Source organism: Ambystoma mexicanum, chromosome 5q (assembly GCF_040938575.1).
Source record: "Ambystoma mexicanum isolate Mex_15411 chromosome 5q, UKY_AmexF1_1, whole genome shotgun sequence".
NCBI classification, from domain to species: domain Eukaryota; kingdom Metazoa; phylum Chordata; class Amphibia; order Caudata; family Ambystomatidae; genus Ambystoma; species Ambystoma mexicanum.
The window spans coordinates 446,453,728-446,470,125 of record NC_090933.1 but is presented as its reverse complement, the minus strand read 5'-3'; the positions used below and the strand labels follow the sequence as shown (position 1 = coordinate 446,470,125).

The 16,398-nt window shown below is 49.8% G+C and overlaps 1 protein-coding gene across 2 annotated transcripts in view; it reads right to left on the bottom strand.

Annotated features, from left to right (window-relative positions):
• Window positions 1-16,398, bottom strand: part of LOC138497449 (transcription initiation factor TFIID subunit 4B-like) — a 927,656-nt gene that overhangs the window by 525,966 nt on the left and 385,292 nt on the right. For both annotated transcript variants that reach the window (XM_069620942.1, XM_069620943.1), the window contains one exon: window positions 14,527-14,696. In XM_069620942.1, coding sequence (XP_069477043.1) covers window positions 14,527-14,696 — 170 coding nt within the window. The remainder of the gene's footprint in view (window positions 1-14,526; window positions 14,697-16,398) is intronic.

Genomic DNA, 16,398 nt, shown 5'->3' with positions numbered 1-16,398 from the left:
AACTATATTAAAGGTAGCCCAGGAGGTAAAAACCTTAGGCTTTTATCTTGACTTCACACACTCATTTGCCAAACAAGTTAACACTTTAGCGTCCTCCACAGCCTATACGTGTAAACTTATAACAGGAAAGCCATTTCTCTCCAATAACAGTTGTATTATCTTGGCCAGAGCACTAATCCTGTCCCGTCTGGATTATTGCAATGCATTCTACATAGGCTCGAAAAATGTCAAACCCTACAAAACAATGCCCTCAGAGCGGCATTAGGCATCTCTAAAAGAAACCATATCTCTGAGAACAGGCGACAGAATAATTGGCTCCGAACCAAAGACAAAATTCTCCTAAAAGCCCTGTTACTCACCCACAAATCACTCAACAACGCCGCCCACATCTACCTTTGAGAGATTCCACAAACATCCATAAGACCCACCAGATTAACAAATAAGGATGAACTGATCATCCCGAAATTCAAACTTTCCACCATCGGAGGTAATAGTTTTCCCATCAAAGCGGCTAAACTCTGGAATTCCATGCCTCCTAGACTGAGAATTAGCCAGTCCTAACACTATCTCATGGTTGAAAGCTAATGACCGTTAACTATTGCACTATGTCGTATGAACTGTAATTAATACTGATCATCCCAACATGCTACCATTACCTCAATATATAACATGTGTAAACACTTGTAAACGCTGCCATTGTAAGATATGCTCAACACGTTCATATGCCTCCTATAGAAACTACCATATCTCTACATAATGACTAACATCTGTACATAATAAGTATGTCTTGCCTTGCTCTGTAATGTATGCTCCATAATATTGATTTCCTGTAACTAAGTCTTGCATTATCTTGTATCTGCTGCGCCCTTTTACCTGATGCGCATTATAAATAATAAACAAACGAAGCGTAGAAAGTTTCGATGCCCCTTGTGGATGGGGATGTGAAAATAAGCATCCTCCAGGTCCATCGACGACAGGAAGTCCCTTCCTCCAGTTGTCCCAGCATGTGCTTAAGGGTGACCATCCGAAACTTCAGGGACTTGAGGCATTTGAGGTGGGAGAGATCCAGGATGGGTCACCAACCGCCAGTATTCTTCCTGACAAGGAAGTACCGCGAGTACACTCCGGAGCCCCAGAGCCTCTTCGGGACGAGTTCTATTGCACCCTTTTTCAGCATCGCTCGTACTTCTAGAAGCAGTTGAGGGACGTGGTTTTCTTGCCTGGCCACTGGTAGAATGCGGGGACACTTCCTTTGGAACTTCAGGGTGTGTCCGTGGGCCAGGGCGTCCAGCACCCAACGGTCGGTGGAGATGGACTTCCACAAGCCGATGAAGTTCACCAGCCGGCAACCCACAAGGGTGCTCGCGTGGGGGCCTGACGTCACGGCCATTCAGTCCCGCTTCGTTGCAGACAACCCGCTTTGGGAGCCCTGGCGAAGACGATTTCCTCCGGCTTTGCTGCGGCCCCTGTAGGATTCCTGGGCCGAGGAACAGGGTGGTTGACAGTACGAGAGGTTGCCACTGAATCCTTTGGAGGCACCATGGGACTTGCCTCCGAAGGCCCGAAAGGACAGCCGTCGCTGTTGATGCCCAAGGCACGAGCTGTCTCGGTATCTGCCTTGATGGCTTGCAGAGATTCGTCAACCATCTTGCCGAACAAGTTGTCCCCGTCGAAGGGCATGTCCAATACCCTGGTCTGAACGTCCTGACGGAAATTGGTGGCCTTCAGCCAACCATGCCGACTAAGGCAATCACTATTGCCCATCTGGCGGAAGCCAGTGTCGGCGATGTCCGTGGCCATCGTGATGGCATGGTCCGATGCCACCTCGCCTTCCTGTAGGATTTGAAGGGCCTCCACCCTCTCGTCGTCCAGAAGGAAGTCCAGGAGAGGGGCGATTTTAAACCAAAGCTCCTTGTCATAGCGAGCCATGATGGCGAGAGCATTGGCCGCCTTAATGGTCGTTGCCGCCGACGAGATGACCCATCTTCCCATGGCATCTAGCTTCTTTCCCTCGTTGTCCGGTGGGGAAGTGGACGCCAATGCTGCCGACCCTGCAGATTTCTTCCTGGCCACTGCTGAGACCGAGTCCGGGGACGGCTGAGATCTGAGACACTTGGGTGCAGAGTCTGGCACCCTGTATTTCTTCTCGTACCAGTCTCTCTTCGCCGAGGCAGAGGACAGGTTCTTCAGGAGGGACAGTCCTTTGTTCCAAATGTCGTCCAACAGCGGGATTGAGAGCACGGTCTTCCTCTTGGCCCCTCAGCGCTGATAAAGGAAATCCTCCTTCTGTTCCTCAGGATTCAGTTGAAATCGCTCCAGGGCATGGAAGGAGCCAATCTAGTCGGGTGGAGAAGCCCTGGGTACTGGCGAAGGGAGGTCCGTTCCGTCGTCGCCACCGTCTCGGACTCCGTCCCTCAGTGGAGGGGATTGAGGTGAAGGATGGTAGGGCAGAGGCGGATGGACTCGTCTCCTATTAGGCGGCGGGTCCCCCGATGGTCCAGGCGCCGCTGGATTGCCCGTCGGAGGCACGGGCATCCTTGTCCTCATCTTTGAGCACTGGGTGTGCAGAGCTTGAAGGATGTCGCCGACATGTCCGTCGGTGCTGGCATTTACTACGGGAGCGTCTGCAGTGGCATTGTGTTCTCCGGTTCCTCACTGCCCTGCCGCCCCTCATCGGTTCCCCCATCGCTTTCCACGTCGGCCTCCTCGGGGTCCTTCCTGTAGGATCTGGCCTTGACGAAGTTGTCAAGCACTGTCTTCAGGCCAGAGAGCTGCTCCTCCTCCACTGAGATATCCGAGTCCGGTAGGACTACTGTGCCCCCCCCCCCCTTCTCGGCCAGGGGCGACATCCTCAGGGAGATGATCGGCATCATCTTCACGGGAGTCTTCTCAATGAGCAGGAAAGAGGATTCCCTCCGTGTGGGCAGGGAAACTCGTCTTCGGGGTTGTGTCCACTGGGACCGCATCTGCGGCCTTTGCCAGGGACGCCCTCACTCCTTCAATAGATGCCTTAGCCTGGTGAACCGTGGCCTTCACGACCTTGGGCGCATCTGAGGCCTTCACCGTGGGCGGAGGGTCAACGCCTCGCTCCCCCTTAGCTTTCTCCGTCGGAGTCAACCGGGCCTTCGAGAAGCTTACCCAGGTGGTCTGACTTCTCATCTTCGCTGAGCCGCAGCATTGGCTCATGGTTGACTGCGTCGACGATGCTGTACCCGGCCTGGCTGCAGCGGAGCCCATACCAACAGCACTCCTGGTGCCCGCAGACTCACAGTTCTTTGCCTTAGGTTGGGCCCCCATCGCCGGAGCGCCCTCAAAGGTCTTAGAAGACCGCTCAGATTTCCTCTTGGGAGAAGCATGCTGCCGGGGCTCACCCGCTGCCGGGGTCTTAGTCTGCAGCCACTCGGCGAGCCGCTTGGGACGGTCCTTCATGCTGCGCGGCACCATGTCCTTGCAGAACGCACAGGCCTCCTCCACGTGTGAGCGGTCTGAATGAAGGCAATAAAGGAACAGGGAGTGCCCATCGTCCTGGAAGATGTTTTGCAGCCCGCATCCTGGGCAGATCCTGAACAGAGGGGTTGAGTCTCCTTTATCCTCAGTCATGTCCACGTGATGTAGGCCTCCAAGAATCTTCTGGAATCCTCCAAGAAGTGAACTCAATGAAAAATCTCCCTTGAGGAGCGTAGAAAATTCCGAAAAACGGGTCCCCGTTTGTCAGATGATGGATCTTGAGGCTCAATTGACCGAAAAATAGAGCAAAACTCTTAAAAATAAATACAGTTCAGAAACAAAACTGATTTTTTGTTTACTAAGGATTCCCAGCCTAACAGGGAATATTCATGAGCATGTGAATCCATGCCAGACCCCATGCTGGAGGAGAACAAGTTACTCTCTTACCTGGTAACGTTCTTTCGATGGGACGGTGCGATGACGTATTACATATCTATGACAGGTAATCACCACAGCTTTGCTGCTTTGGAAAATTTCTCGGCGTCTGCGTCGATGACGTCGATGCGCTGTCCTCGAGGGCCTCCATCGAGCCGACGTCACCGGATGCGTAGGACGCACGACGCCCGTAGCCTCAGTTGTAGTTTTTTCCCCAGAACGTGTGGCACTAATCTTCTGCCAGTATGACCACAGAAAGCCTTACGGAAACATAAGCTGCAATAGCAAAAGAAATTCTGTCGCAGGGCGGGCAGGGAGGGAGCGATATGGAATAAGTCGTCGGACCAAGAACGTTACCAGGTAAGAGTAACTTGTTCTTCGAGGGGATTGGGTCCTCCGACGTATTCCATATATATGATAGACTCCCAAAGCAGTACCAACGTATGAGGAGGGAAAAGAATTTAGAATAGAATTTAAGAGTGCCCAAACAAATTGCAGAGTAAAAGACCGCCTTGCCAAAGGCCAGATCCTGGCCATGGATAGAATCTAGGGAGTAGTGACGTACAAAAGTATGGACCAAAGCCCAAGTGGCTGCTTCACAGATGCTACAAATAGGAACACCCCTCTGCAGGGCAGTAGAAGCAGCCATACCCCTAGTAGAATGGGCCCGTAAGCCTACCGGATGGTCCTTACCCGCCAAGCGGTAACATTCAGAAAATGCCAAGATAATCCATCTAGACAAAGTCTGCTTAGTAACAGCTTGTCCCAAAAGCCTTCCAGCATAACCAATAAAGAGTTGATCGTCCACTCTGACCCGGGACATGCGTGAAATGTAGAAACTTAAAGCTCTCCTAGGATCCAACCTATGGAGCCTCTCCTCATCCTTACCAGGATGCGGAGGAGGATAGAACGCCGGAAGAACAACCTTCTGGTTTAAATGAAATTCCGATACAACTTTCGGAAGAAAAGAAGAAGGACGGACTCTAAGGACAACCCTGTCCTTATGAAATACAGTGAAGGGTGGCTTAACGGAAAGTGCCTGCAACTCACTCACTCTGCGAGCGGAAGTGACCGCAACTAAAAATACAGTTTTAAGAGTTAACAGTCTCAAACGACAGGAGTGCAAAGGCTCAAAGGGAGCACCCATTAGAAACTTGAGAACAAGGTTCAAATCCCAACCGGGCACCTGGCAAGGTGACAGAGGGAACACATTAGTGAGCCCTTTCAGAAACTGAAAAATTAAAGGGATTTTAAAATAAGAACACTTCAGACGAGCGCTTAAAGATAAACAGAGCCACCAGGTAACCTTTAATGGTACACACTTACAGGCCCTTGTGGGCCAAGGAAAGCAAAAAAGACAGGAGAGCGCCACAGGAATGTCACATGAAAAAGGATCCACATTCTGTACCCTGCACCAGTCGCAGAACTTTCTCCAGTGGCAACGGTACAGGGACTTGTTGCCGGCCATCTCGCCGAAAGCAACACCTCCATCACGTCTTCAGGGAGGTCCCAATCCTTATACCTCAACTTTTCAGAAGCCAAGCGTGAAGGTTTAGGGATTTGACCTCTGGATGGAAAACCTGCCCCCCCTTCCGTGAGAGCAGATCGTCTCGGTAGGGAAGACAACGTGCAGGGCAGATGGACAAGTTGAGAAGGTCCGGGTACCACGTCCTCGGGTCCATGCTGGAGCAATGAGGATCATCCGAGAACCGAACCTCCGTAGCACTTGCGTAATGACGGGGACTGGAGGAAACGCGTACAGCAGTCGGAAGGACCACTCCCACTAAGGCTCCTCTTGGAGGAAATCCCCGCGAGCAGAACCTTTCGCACTTCCGGTTGACACTGGTGGCGAAGAGATCCACTTGTGGGGTCCCAAAAAGGTCGAAGCTCTCCAGAGGAATCTCCTGAGCCAGCTCCCACTCGTGAGAGATCGTGCTCTGCCTGCTCAGAGCGTCCACCGTCTCGTGTTAGTCTCCGGCCAGATGAACTGGCGAGATCGAAATTTCCTGCCGGATGGCCCAGAACCAGAGCTGCATCGCCTCTCTGCACAGAGGGAGTGACCTGCCCCCCCCCCTTTTTGTTGAGGTAGTGCATGGCCACTGTGTTGTTGTAACGCTCACCTGATTCCCACGGAGGCGCTGACCTGTTCTGGACTGCTATGACCTCTTCTAAGGTGAAGCACAGGACTCGGAAGACAGACTGGACCGGACCCCCAAACCTCGCCTGTCTGGCCCGTAGAAGAATCCTTCTGTAGATGGAAAAGGGGAGTAACTGTCTGCTGGATAATGTGTCGGATTTCCCTCCTCCCCCCTCTCACACTCCTCGAACCCCCTCCACGATTCCACATAGAGTCTCACCTTAGAGTCTGAAAGGACAAGCTCTCCATCCTGCTTCCGATGCAGGGGCGCGTTGATTTCCAGTTACTTCACTGGATCTCGGGTTTGGTGAGTATTCAACTCTGCTTGACTTTTCCGATATGAGGCCGTAAGTATTCAGTTGCAAAAGTTCAAGCCTTAATTGTCCGTTGTCCTTTTCTCCATTTCAGATGCAGGATAAAGAATCTGCGTTGAGGAATGGATTCGCCGAAGGTAAACTCAGGTGAGTCTTTTTGATGGATGGTTCCCTTAGTGATCTTGCTTTCACCCACTAATGTGTGTGTCTTTTTCCCCTTAGGGGCCGGGGTACGGAAGTGCCAAGGAAGCGGCGCCGACCCGAGGTGAGGAAAGATTGTCCCAACAATAATCAGGTAAGTCTTAAGGTGGAAGAATCAGGCCTTCCTCAATCTGTTCCTTCGCTCACCTTTGTTTTGTCTCTTTTTCTCCTTAGGCGCTGAAAGGCGACGGATGGTGCCAATGGTCGCAGAAGAGCCCGAGGGCGCCTCGTGAAGGTGAGTGGAATGTGGCGCTGCAGCGAGCGATGCGATGCGCTTCTAAAAATAATGTCTTTTCTCAGGATTGTCGGAGTGATGATTCCGGACTCCGGATGGAGGTAGGTAAAGTTCAATTATTCACCTTTCTCTCCTTTCCTTCCTTTTCAGGAGTTCCAGGTTGCAGGCGGGCCTGGCTGGAGCCAGGATGCAGGAGCAGACACGGTGAGCATCCAGCTGCTAGATGCAGAACGCCGCGAAGCGTGAGCTGCTGTCTGGGCGTGGTTTAAATAGCCCCCAAAGTAGTTCCAGGTAAGTATTCTTCCTCAGCCACGCCTGAGTTGTAAAATAGTCCCATAGGTAAAATAGTCCCTTTCAGACCTCAAGGAGGTCTGGATCCGGCAGCATGGTCTGCATCAGGTAAGTCCATCCAAGCACTCCCATAATGAGCCTGGCGCCAAAGGCGCCAGGACAATGTCCAAAGAGCCCCTCTATAAGGGGTTGCTGGGTCCCTCCCTGGGGACATGTCTGCTTTCGGGGACACTGGTCCTGAACTGGCTTCCCGGAGTAGGCATCATGACAGTTGTCTGTCAGAATCAGGACATTCTTTCCTCGCACAGTCGCCAGAAAAGCCTTCAGGGCTAAGCTGACAGCCCTCAGCTCCAACAAACTGATATGGAGTCTGGACTCCGGCAGAGACCAACGACCGCTGACTGTCAGCTCGTTGGCATGAGCTCCCCATCTCGTGAGGGATGCGTCCGTCACGATCACCACCTCCAGCCAGGGAAGCCAAAATGGAGCCATCTTCATCAGATTGCCTTCGAAGGCCCACCACAAAAGGTCCTGGGCGACCGAGGGCGGCACCTGAACAGGGTCCGACATCCTGCCGGAGGACTGTGACCATTGCATCTTGAGGGCCCACTGCAGAGATCTCATCCACAGTCAAGCCTCTCTAGCACCAGAAGAATGCAGGATGCCATGAGGCCGAGCAACCTCAAGAACTCGAACGCCGGGACACTCTGAGCATGTTGAAACTTGTGCACCATCTGCTGAATGTGATGAGCCCTCACCTGGGGAGGAAAACACTACCCCAGGGATGTGTCGAGCACTGCTCCGATGTACTGGAGTTGCTGTGTTGGTGTCAAATGGGACTTCTTTAAATTGGAGGGAGAAGCCCAGCCTGTGAAGGGAGTGGCAAGTGACGGACAGATGATCCAGGACTTGCTCCAGAGAGCACGCCCTGATCAACCAATTGTCCAGGTAGGGGTAGACGTGAATCCCCCCCCTTTCCTGAGATACGCTGCCACCACCACCATGAGCTTGGTGAAAACTCTCGGGGCGGATGTCAGGACCCGAAACTGAAAGTGCGAGTCGCCAACCGCAAACCTCAGGTACTTCTTGTGCTTGGGATGGATCGGCACATGAAAGTAAGCGTCTTTGAGGTCAACAAGAGACACCAACCAGTCCTGAAGGACTTGAGAAAGAGTAACCATCTTGAACTTGTCCTTCCTGAGGAGCTTGTTCAAACCGCGCAAGTCGATGATGCGTCTCTATCCTCCGCCTTTCTTCGAAATCAAAAAATAAGGGGAATACCATCCCTTGTTCCTCTCCGCTACAGGCACCAGTTCTATGGCGCCTTTCTCCAGCAGGGCTTGGATTTCCTGCGCAAGGAGCGGATCCGGACTCTTCAAAGAGCGATTCCCTGGAAGATAGTCGTGAGGCCTCTGCTGGAAAGGAAGACAGTAGCCGTGGGCTATGATCTCCAGAACCCACACATCTGAAGGAATGGCACGCCATTCTACAAGATGCTGCGCCAGCCTTCCCCCAAATGGCGAACCATGGGACATGGCCTCATGACTGAGTTGAAGTGGCTGCGGCATTGCCTGAGGGTAAAGAGGCAACTGCCTGAGCTGCCTTGGCACCTCAAGTACCTTGTCTTCCACCTCTCGCACTCCTACGGTAGCCCCTTTGACTTGCAGCTCCTCTCGATCTACTAAAGGAGTAATATCGAAAGGAACCTCCCCTCCATTGCTGTCCCCTAGGACGAAAAGGCAGAGGTTGGCGAACTGCAGTGCTCAACGACTTCGCTGCAGCTTCTGAGGTGTGCAACCTCTCAAGGTTCTCGTCAGCCTTGCTGCCAAAAAGATGTTCACCATCAAAGGGCATGGTGAGGAGCCGGGCTTGCACTTCAGGAGCAAACCCCAACTTCCGCAAGTACGCAAACCTGCGTATCACGGTGCTCGCCGCCATGGACCAGCTGACACAACCGGCCATGTCCAGACCTGACTGAACGGACTCACATGGCATCCTTGCCATCCTGCACCATAGCAAGGAAACCATCCTGTTCCTCCCCTTTGGGAATATGATCAGCCGCTAAGGAAATATAGTTCCAGCGTGTGCGTGAAACGTGACAAGGCACACGGAGTTGGCTGCCTGAAGAAAACACTTTCTTCGCCCAGGCATCAAAACGCTTGTGGTCCCCATCAGGAGGGATGGTAGGATACGATGCCTGCTTTGCTGGCGCCGTAGCCGCCTGCACCACCAAACTCTCCGGAGTTGGTTGTGTGGTCAAGTAGCAGGGGTCGCTACTGGCTGGACGGTATTTTCACGGCAAAGACTTGCTCACTGCCGGGAGACTCTCTGGAGCATTCTAAGCCGCTGCCACCCTTCTGTGCAAGGCCATATGGAATGGCAGTACCTGGTCAGTTGGTGGACCATGGTCGAGGATATCCGTCAGGTCATCAGGCAGAAAATCCACTGGTGGCGCAGACCACCCCAAGTATTCTGTGACCCTCGACATAAGGTTCCGGTACGAGGACTCGGCATGGGTGCCAGGCTCAAGCCTACAGAACTCCACCTCAGGAGAGATGTCCAGACCACTGGTGTCGTGCAGCGACTGACGCAGGTCTTCCATCTGGCTATGACCAGAGAAAAACTCATCTGTACCATATCAGGAACCAACCCTTCCTCAGATCCCTCATCCACCTCAGAAATATAATCCAGAGGCTGGAATGTGGGCACTGAATAAGGGATAAAGACATTTTTTGCCTTGGCCAGAGCCTTTCTAGGGGGTTCTACCGTGCCACGGGGTACCTCCGACAAGACAGCCTCGAAGGCGTCGAGGGAATCGGCGTTGTGTGGCGGCGACAGCTTCGACAGTCCTTGAGGGTGGGGCCCCAAGCGAGTCCTTTGAGAGCCTGGGCGCCGAGGAGTTCCTCGGAGGCGGAGCCTCAGGAGAGTCCCGACGACCTCGGCACCAAAGGTGTCGAGGTCTTCTTCGAAGACCTCACAGACTCGAACGTTCGAGGGCGTCGAGGACCGGGACCTGGTACGGGCATGACTAGAACGATTCCCCTTGTCCGAGCGGGACCTCTCCCGTGAATCATGCCGACCACCAGAGCCCGAAGGCGTACGAGCGGTGTCTCTAGTACGGTCACAGCCGGCTCCTCTCAGAGGCGCGCATGGACCGGAGCCCTTCGATTCAAAAATCGCCAACATCTCCTTACGGAAGGAAGCCCATTACTCAGGAGTCGAATGCTTGGGGGGACAAGCAACCCACCGACGGGTGGCGTCCTCAGACGAGGACCGGGAAGGCGACCGATGACAGCGCTTCCATGAGTGCCTCGAAGAGGCAGAGAAATAGCGGTTCCTAGTCCGGGACCGAGACCTCCTGGACCGACGATGCGGAGAGTCGACCCTCGAATCGTCTGTCGAAAGCTCAGGGGACCTAGGCTTGGTCACCTTACCAACAGAAAGCTTCTTACGCTCCCGCAAGGCCTTTGACGTAAGTGACTGGCAGTCTACACAATCATCCGTATCATGGTCCTCACCGAGGCACCAGAGGCAGGCGTCATGCGAGTCCGTCAACGACATCTTGGACCCACAGACCCCACACTGCTTAAAACCCAGCCGCAGGGTGGAAGACGACGCAGACATCATGAATCTTCACAAACGAACAGGTTCAAAGAACTGAAAGAATAGACGGAGGCCCTCAAGGACAGCGTTTCGACGCAGAACGTTTTTCCAAAGCAGCACAGCTGTGGTGAGTACCTGTCATAGATATGGAATACGTCGGAGGACCCAATCCCCTCGAAATTAAGATATTGCAAATAAAGATTCTTTGAGAAAGGGACATGGGACATACTATTTTAGCAAACAGACTGGTTGGTAAGATAGGGGAGAGGAGAATCAGGATGACTGGCCAATGGAAATAGCACAAAGGTCTGGAAGATTCAATGAAAATCTATATGAAGCGCAGGATGAGCAAGAGGAGTGAGCATTTTTAGATGAAGTGACGCTCCCCAGCCTAAATATGGAGGATCAGGGAATACTAGAGTGGAAAAAGTCCCATGGTGAAGTCCGTATTAAAAGCAGGGAAGGTGTCTAGTAGTGAGGGGTTCATAGCCAATTTCTATAAAAAGGTACGCTGGGGTCTTGGCGCCCTTCCTGCAAAAGATATCGAACCCTAATGGGAGGGAAAGCAGGCCCAGACTCATGATCATCTGTAAAGGAGGGGAGAAGCAGGGAGGAGTTAAAACCATACAGGCCAATTTCATTATTAAACTGACACCTCAAAATCTTAACGACTGCCCTGGTGAAAGGCTGGGCCAACTGCTCCTGAAACTAGTGCATAGAGACCAAGTTGGATTTATTTGTGAGAGGCAAGGGTCAGACAACATTCGGAACACTCTTGATTTAATGGTATCCCTGGAAGACCGGGACGACGGCCCTCTACTCTTGTCTCTGGAGTATGATTAGGCGTTTGACAGGGTGGGGTGGCAATTTGTTCTTAACACTGCAGAAAATGGCGTTTGAACAACAGTATCAAAAGGGGTGCCAGACAGGGATGTCCCCACTCACCTTTGCTGTTTGCCCTATCCATAGAACCGCTACCAATAGCTATTAGAGATAATGAAGCTGTAAGGGGCTTTAAAGTGGGGACGAACCCCGTTTGCAGACGTCACACTGAAGGGCCTGATGAAACTGACGGAATCCATTCCCCCCACCCTGTGGGGCTGCTTAACACATGGCAGGCTCTCAGGCTTAAAATTAACTTGCAAAAATCAGTGGCCTTACCCATGGGTGGGAGATTAAACAGAGGAGGTATGGTATTTGCTCCACCGCACACAAAAAACTAAGCAAAATTGTGGGGACAGATGCAAGAAGACCTGAAGCATTGGTCCAAATTGACAAAGTCGTGGGCGGGGAGGGTCCCCTTCATTAAGATTCATATCCTTTCCAGGCTGGTTTTGCTATTCCAGATGCTACCCATAATAGTCTTTCTTTAAGATGGTCCAGATGAAGTTGAGACTTTCTATGGTAAGGGAAAAAGTGGAGGATTGCGCATGTGAACTTGGTCAGGTCAAAAGGAAGAGGTGGGAGCTTGTCTACTACCTACTGCCCCCCCCCACACCCCCAAACTTGAAAAGCTGCTCAGTTCCAGGTAATAGTGGACCACCTTAGGACCAACAAAGATAAGCAATGGGTGGCACTTAAGAATGAAGTCCCGACCCAGTTACAGTAGGGGAATGGTTGTGATTGCCACCAGGTAACGTTCCAAGGAGAGTCTGATCACGTACAGTACTGAAAGCACTGTGGGCACATTGGAAGAAGCAAAGCAATATAAGATGTGACCACCTAGGCCTCACCCCTCAGCTGCATCTGGGCACCCCCTATAAGAGACCAGATTAATTACCCGATTTGCTTTCAGAAATTGTATGAGGTAGGCCAGAAATGGGTTCACTAATCTAGAAAGGTTACAGGATCTTATCCCCATTAATGTACATGCAGCTGAAGGGGGTTATGTAAGTGGGGAGCCAATGTATGCAGACAGCTCCTGCCATTTGAACACTTACTGTACGAACAAAGGACAATGAAGGACTTAATATCGAGAATGTACATGGCTTTAATGAAAGCCCAAGACACAGACTGTTACCCCGAAGCCGCTGTGGAAAAAAAAGTCATGGAGACATTTTGAGGAAGACGCCGGGATTCAGATCTGCAAGCTGCCTGCAAGGCATCACTTTCCATGCAGTATAAAATGCACAATTTTAGGTTGATCAACAGATGGCAATACTACCCCTCACACAGTCCACCCCCACGACCCCCCAACAAGCGGTCTAAAATGTATTAAAGGGGTAGACCCAAGGTGCGGGGGAGGATGTGGAGCAATCAGAATATATTGGTACATGTGAAGGGGTTGTTCAAGGGCATAGTCATACTGGAAGAAGGCACTATAGCCCGGATAGAGGAGCTACATGGAGCGGAGAGACCTTTGCAGCCAGTATTAATCCTATTTACCTTAGAGAAGGAAGAGGATCTTTTAAAAGCCTGTTCGCACATGCTTCACAACCTGTTTGTGGCTACGGCCAGCTCACAATACACTGGAAAATATTCCTACTGGCCATATGTAGGGAATGGGCGAGGAAGGCGCAGGAAATTAATGAAATGTAAAAACATACTGCCTTGCTACATGAACGACCGAGAGGCCTGGGGTTTGAGTGGATTGCTTTCTATAAGAAATATTCTATAGTTGGATCTGTTAAAACAAATGTAGGGGGAGCGAGTCCTGGAAGGGAGCCACAAGAAATTGAATAAGAAGTGAGCATAGACTAGTTCATGAGCATCAAAAGGAAGGAATGGAGTGGGAGAAAAGGGAGTGGAGCAGAAATGTTTTGATAACGATTGAAACGAGTGAATTGCAAAAGGGGACGGCTGAGAAGAAGTCACGTGTAAATATAAGAATGTTGAAGCACTAAGGAGTGGCTATGGGAAGTGGTAGACAAAGTAATGTTAACATTTGGCTAATTGTGATAAACAAGTTTATTATTGTTACGGATTCCGCGAAAAAAATTATTAAAAAGGATTTTGGCAGTCACCAGTGATGCTTTAAGCCTTCACTGGAGAGAAAGCGATCATGGTATCAAAAACTCAGCAGACTAGGGGGCTGCTGAAGTTAGACATAAAGACATTTATGATGAACCTTTCTTTTCACCCAATACTATGTGCTGCAAAAGCCTTAGCAGATTTATATCACACTTGCCATAAACCGTTCCTGGCACCCAAAAACAAGACATGCAGGAATGGTGGTATACATTTTTCTAAAAAACATTTTCCTTTGAGCAATAACAGATTAGCCCTGACCCACTGCCTATGTACAATAACATTGCGACCAGCCCTACAGCTGAGTATATCGGGCACTTTTACTCCCGAAAAAAGGCAAATACTGACAAAAAATAAAAGTGAGTAAAAAAATACTCCCAACAAAACAATACCAAAAAAAGACAGGTAGGAGCGTGTCCAGTGCTTTCATGCGCACACCTTCATGGAGATGTTTGGGCCAGTAGTACATGTAGTGCCAAAAGAAGAAACTAATTATTGCCTGATCCTTAGGGTAAAATGTATCTTTTAAAGTGCATGAATAACTAGGTGCCACGAAATGATTACAACATTGTTTTACAGTTACAACAGTATTACTTGCTTATAAAATACTCCCATTGGGAATTGAACTTTATTCCATAAAAAATCATTTTTCTCCCAAATAAAATATTTAAAAAAAAGTGTAACATCACTTCAAAATCTTATCTGGAGCATTACTTGCGACTATAACACACATTACAATTACCTCCATAGACTCATGTTAGGATTCTGGCATCATGCTAAGAGAAGACTTAAAACCAGCATGTTTCTATAAAATTGAATAACAGACAGTTTGCCACATGCATTGTACAAACTTGGTATTCAAACTAACAATGGCACAGACCGCTGTGTGTCCTTACCCATTTCCAGCATTTTGGTCTGCAGCGGTCCTGTTGAAAGAAAGGGCTCTTCTTTGGAGGACCGTATCAACCTGCCCACTAACTCCGAATTGGTTGCCAAAATGCATGCATTTTCTTCATTCAAGTTGACTCCAGCCATGGACGTAACATCATTGATATCATCCTCCTCTCTGTGGAAGAAAATTAGATTGTGCACTTTTAATCAATGGACATACTCCGAACAGGACTTTCACAAAGCATGTTCCTGCTAGAAGGAACAAGACAAGCTGAAACTTGAGTGTGGGAGGTGGGGGGGTGGGGGGTGAGGGCGTTGACGCAGACATCAAAGTTCTACTTGAGAGTTTGTAAGAAGCTTTCACTCAACCCTAAGATTGGTGGATGCCCATCAAAGAGGAGCTATGTTAGGTGTAAGTGTGTACAGACAACATACAAAACACCACAGTGAATCCAAGTGGTCTTGCAGCTGGTTCAAATACTACACTTCTGGCGCTTGGCAGGATTGCATAAACCAAACTTGTATTTCCCAACATTACAATTGTGAATGTAAAGAGAAACTAGGAAAGTCCATTTGAGCCAAGTCACACATTGGGTTGATTAAGCTATGTATAAAGTAGCACTGCCCTCTTAGACATTGTTTGACCGTTTAGACAAACTCAGAGTGTCCTACACCACCTACGCGGATGACACGCAGATCCTATTGCACCTCACAGAAGACTATGACAAAGGCAACAGTTTTGGCTTGTGTGTGGCTACAGGATGCATTTCAGTTAGTGGGTGGAAATGACCATAGGAAGTAGCATGGCCATGGTCAGGCAATGGGTGAATAAATAACCAGACAGCCACAAGCCGTGTGTCCAGCCTCAAATTTCATCACCCTCCCAGCTGTTCTCCAATGCAATAGGTTCAGCTGGCACTTTAGCACCACCTAATAGCCAAAACGTGACATTTTCCACTCTGCATCATATTAAAATAGCAAATAAACACATCATCCAATTCTGGAGTCTATTTTTGGTAATGTGATTCGAGAGTAGAACCATGCTTGGCAAGAGAAATGATCAAGCCCTACATTACAGAAAGTGACTTAACCGTAGGTGTCAGCTTCGGATTTTCCACTTCATAGGTCAAACGTAAGAACGCGAGTCACTACCGTGAAAAGATATACAAAAAGGTTACTGAGCCAAAGGTTGGCTAACCATGTGCAACCTTATAATCACAAGGGTGAACTGGGTTTCATGCAAGAGGCACACAGACAGACATTGAGAAAACAGTGCAAGAGGCACAGACATTGAGAAAACAACGCTGTTGTGAGAATGGTCACACATCGGGGTGAGAATACTATCCGGTTGAAAAGGTCTGACAGTTGACCATCGTGATAGAGAAGTACAAAGGTTGGGGAAGGGAATTCTCCCTGAGCTCTGTGAAGCGGAAATGTTTGGCTGGAAGGTGTTTTAGCTATGTTGGAGTATTTGATGACAGGCAAGGGCAGCCTATAAAAGTAGCTAAGAAGGAACTTTGTGAATATCGGTTTGTTTGAGAATTGTGAAGCCCGAAATAACCCATTGGAAAGAAGTGTGATGCATATTGAAATGACGTTGAAATAGGAGAGGGAGGCCTAACAGACTTATGGGACATCTTTGAGCTGTGCATACCACCCACCTTGAAGTAAACTGAATTTGGAGAAGGAAGTGGTGAGCCAATTTATTGCCATGCTGACATTCTTTTCATACACTTTATTTTCATGCATTTTCCCACAATTAGTTACTGTTAAACGTGAGGGTGAGTATAGGTTTCTGACACAGACTATTTCCTTTGACTGACTTGGACCGTTTTATTTTACTTTGATGGTTGAGACTACTCCCATCATAGAAACAG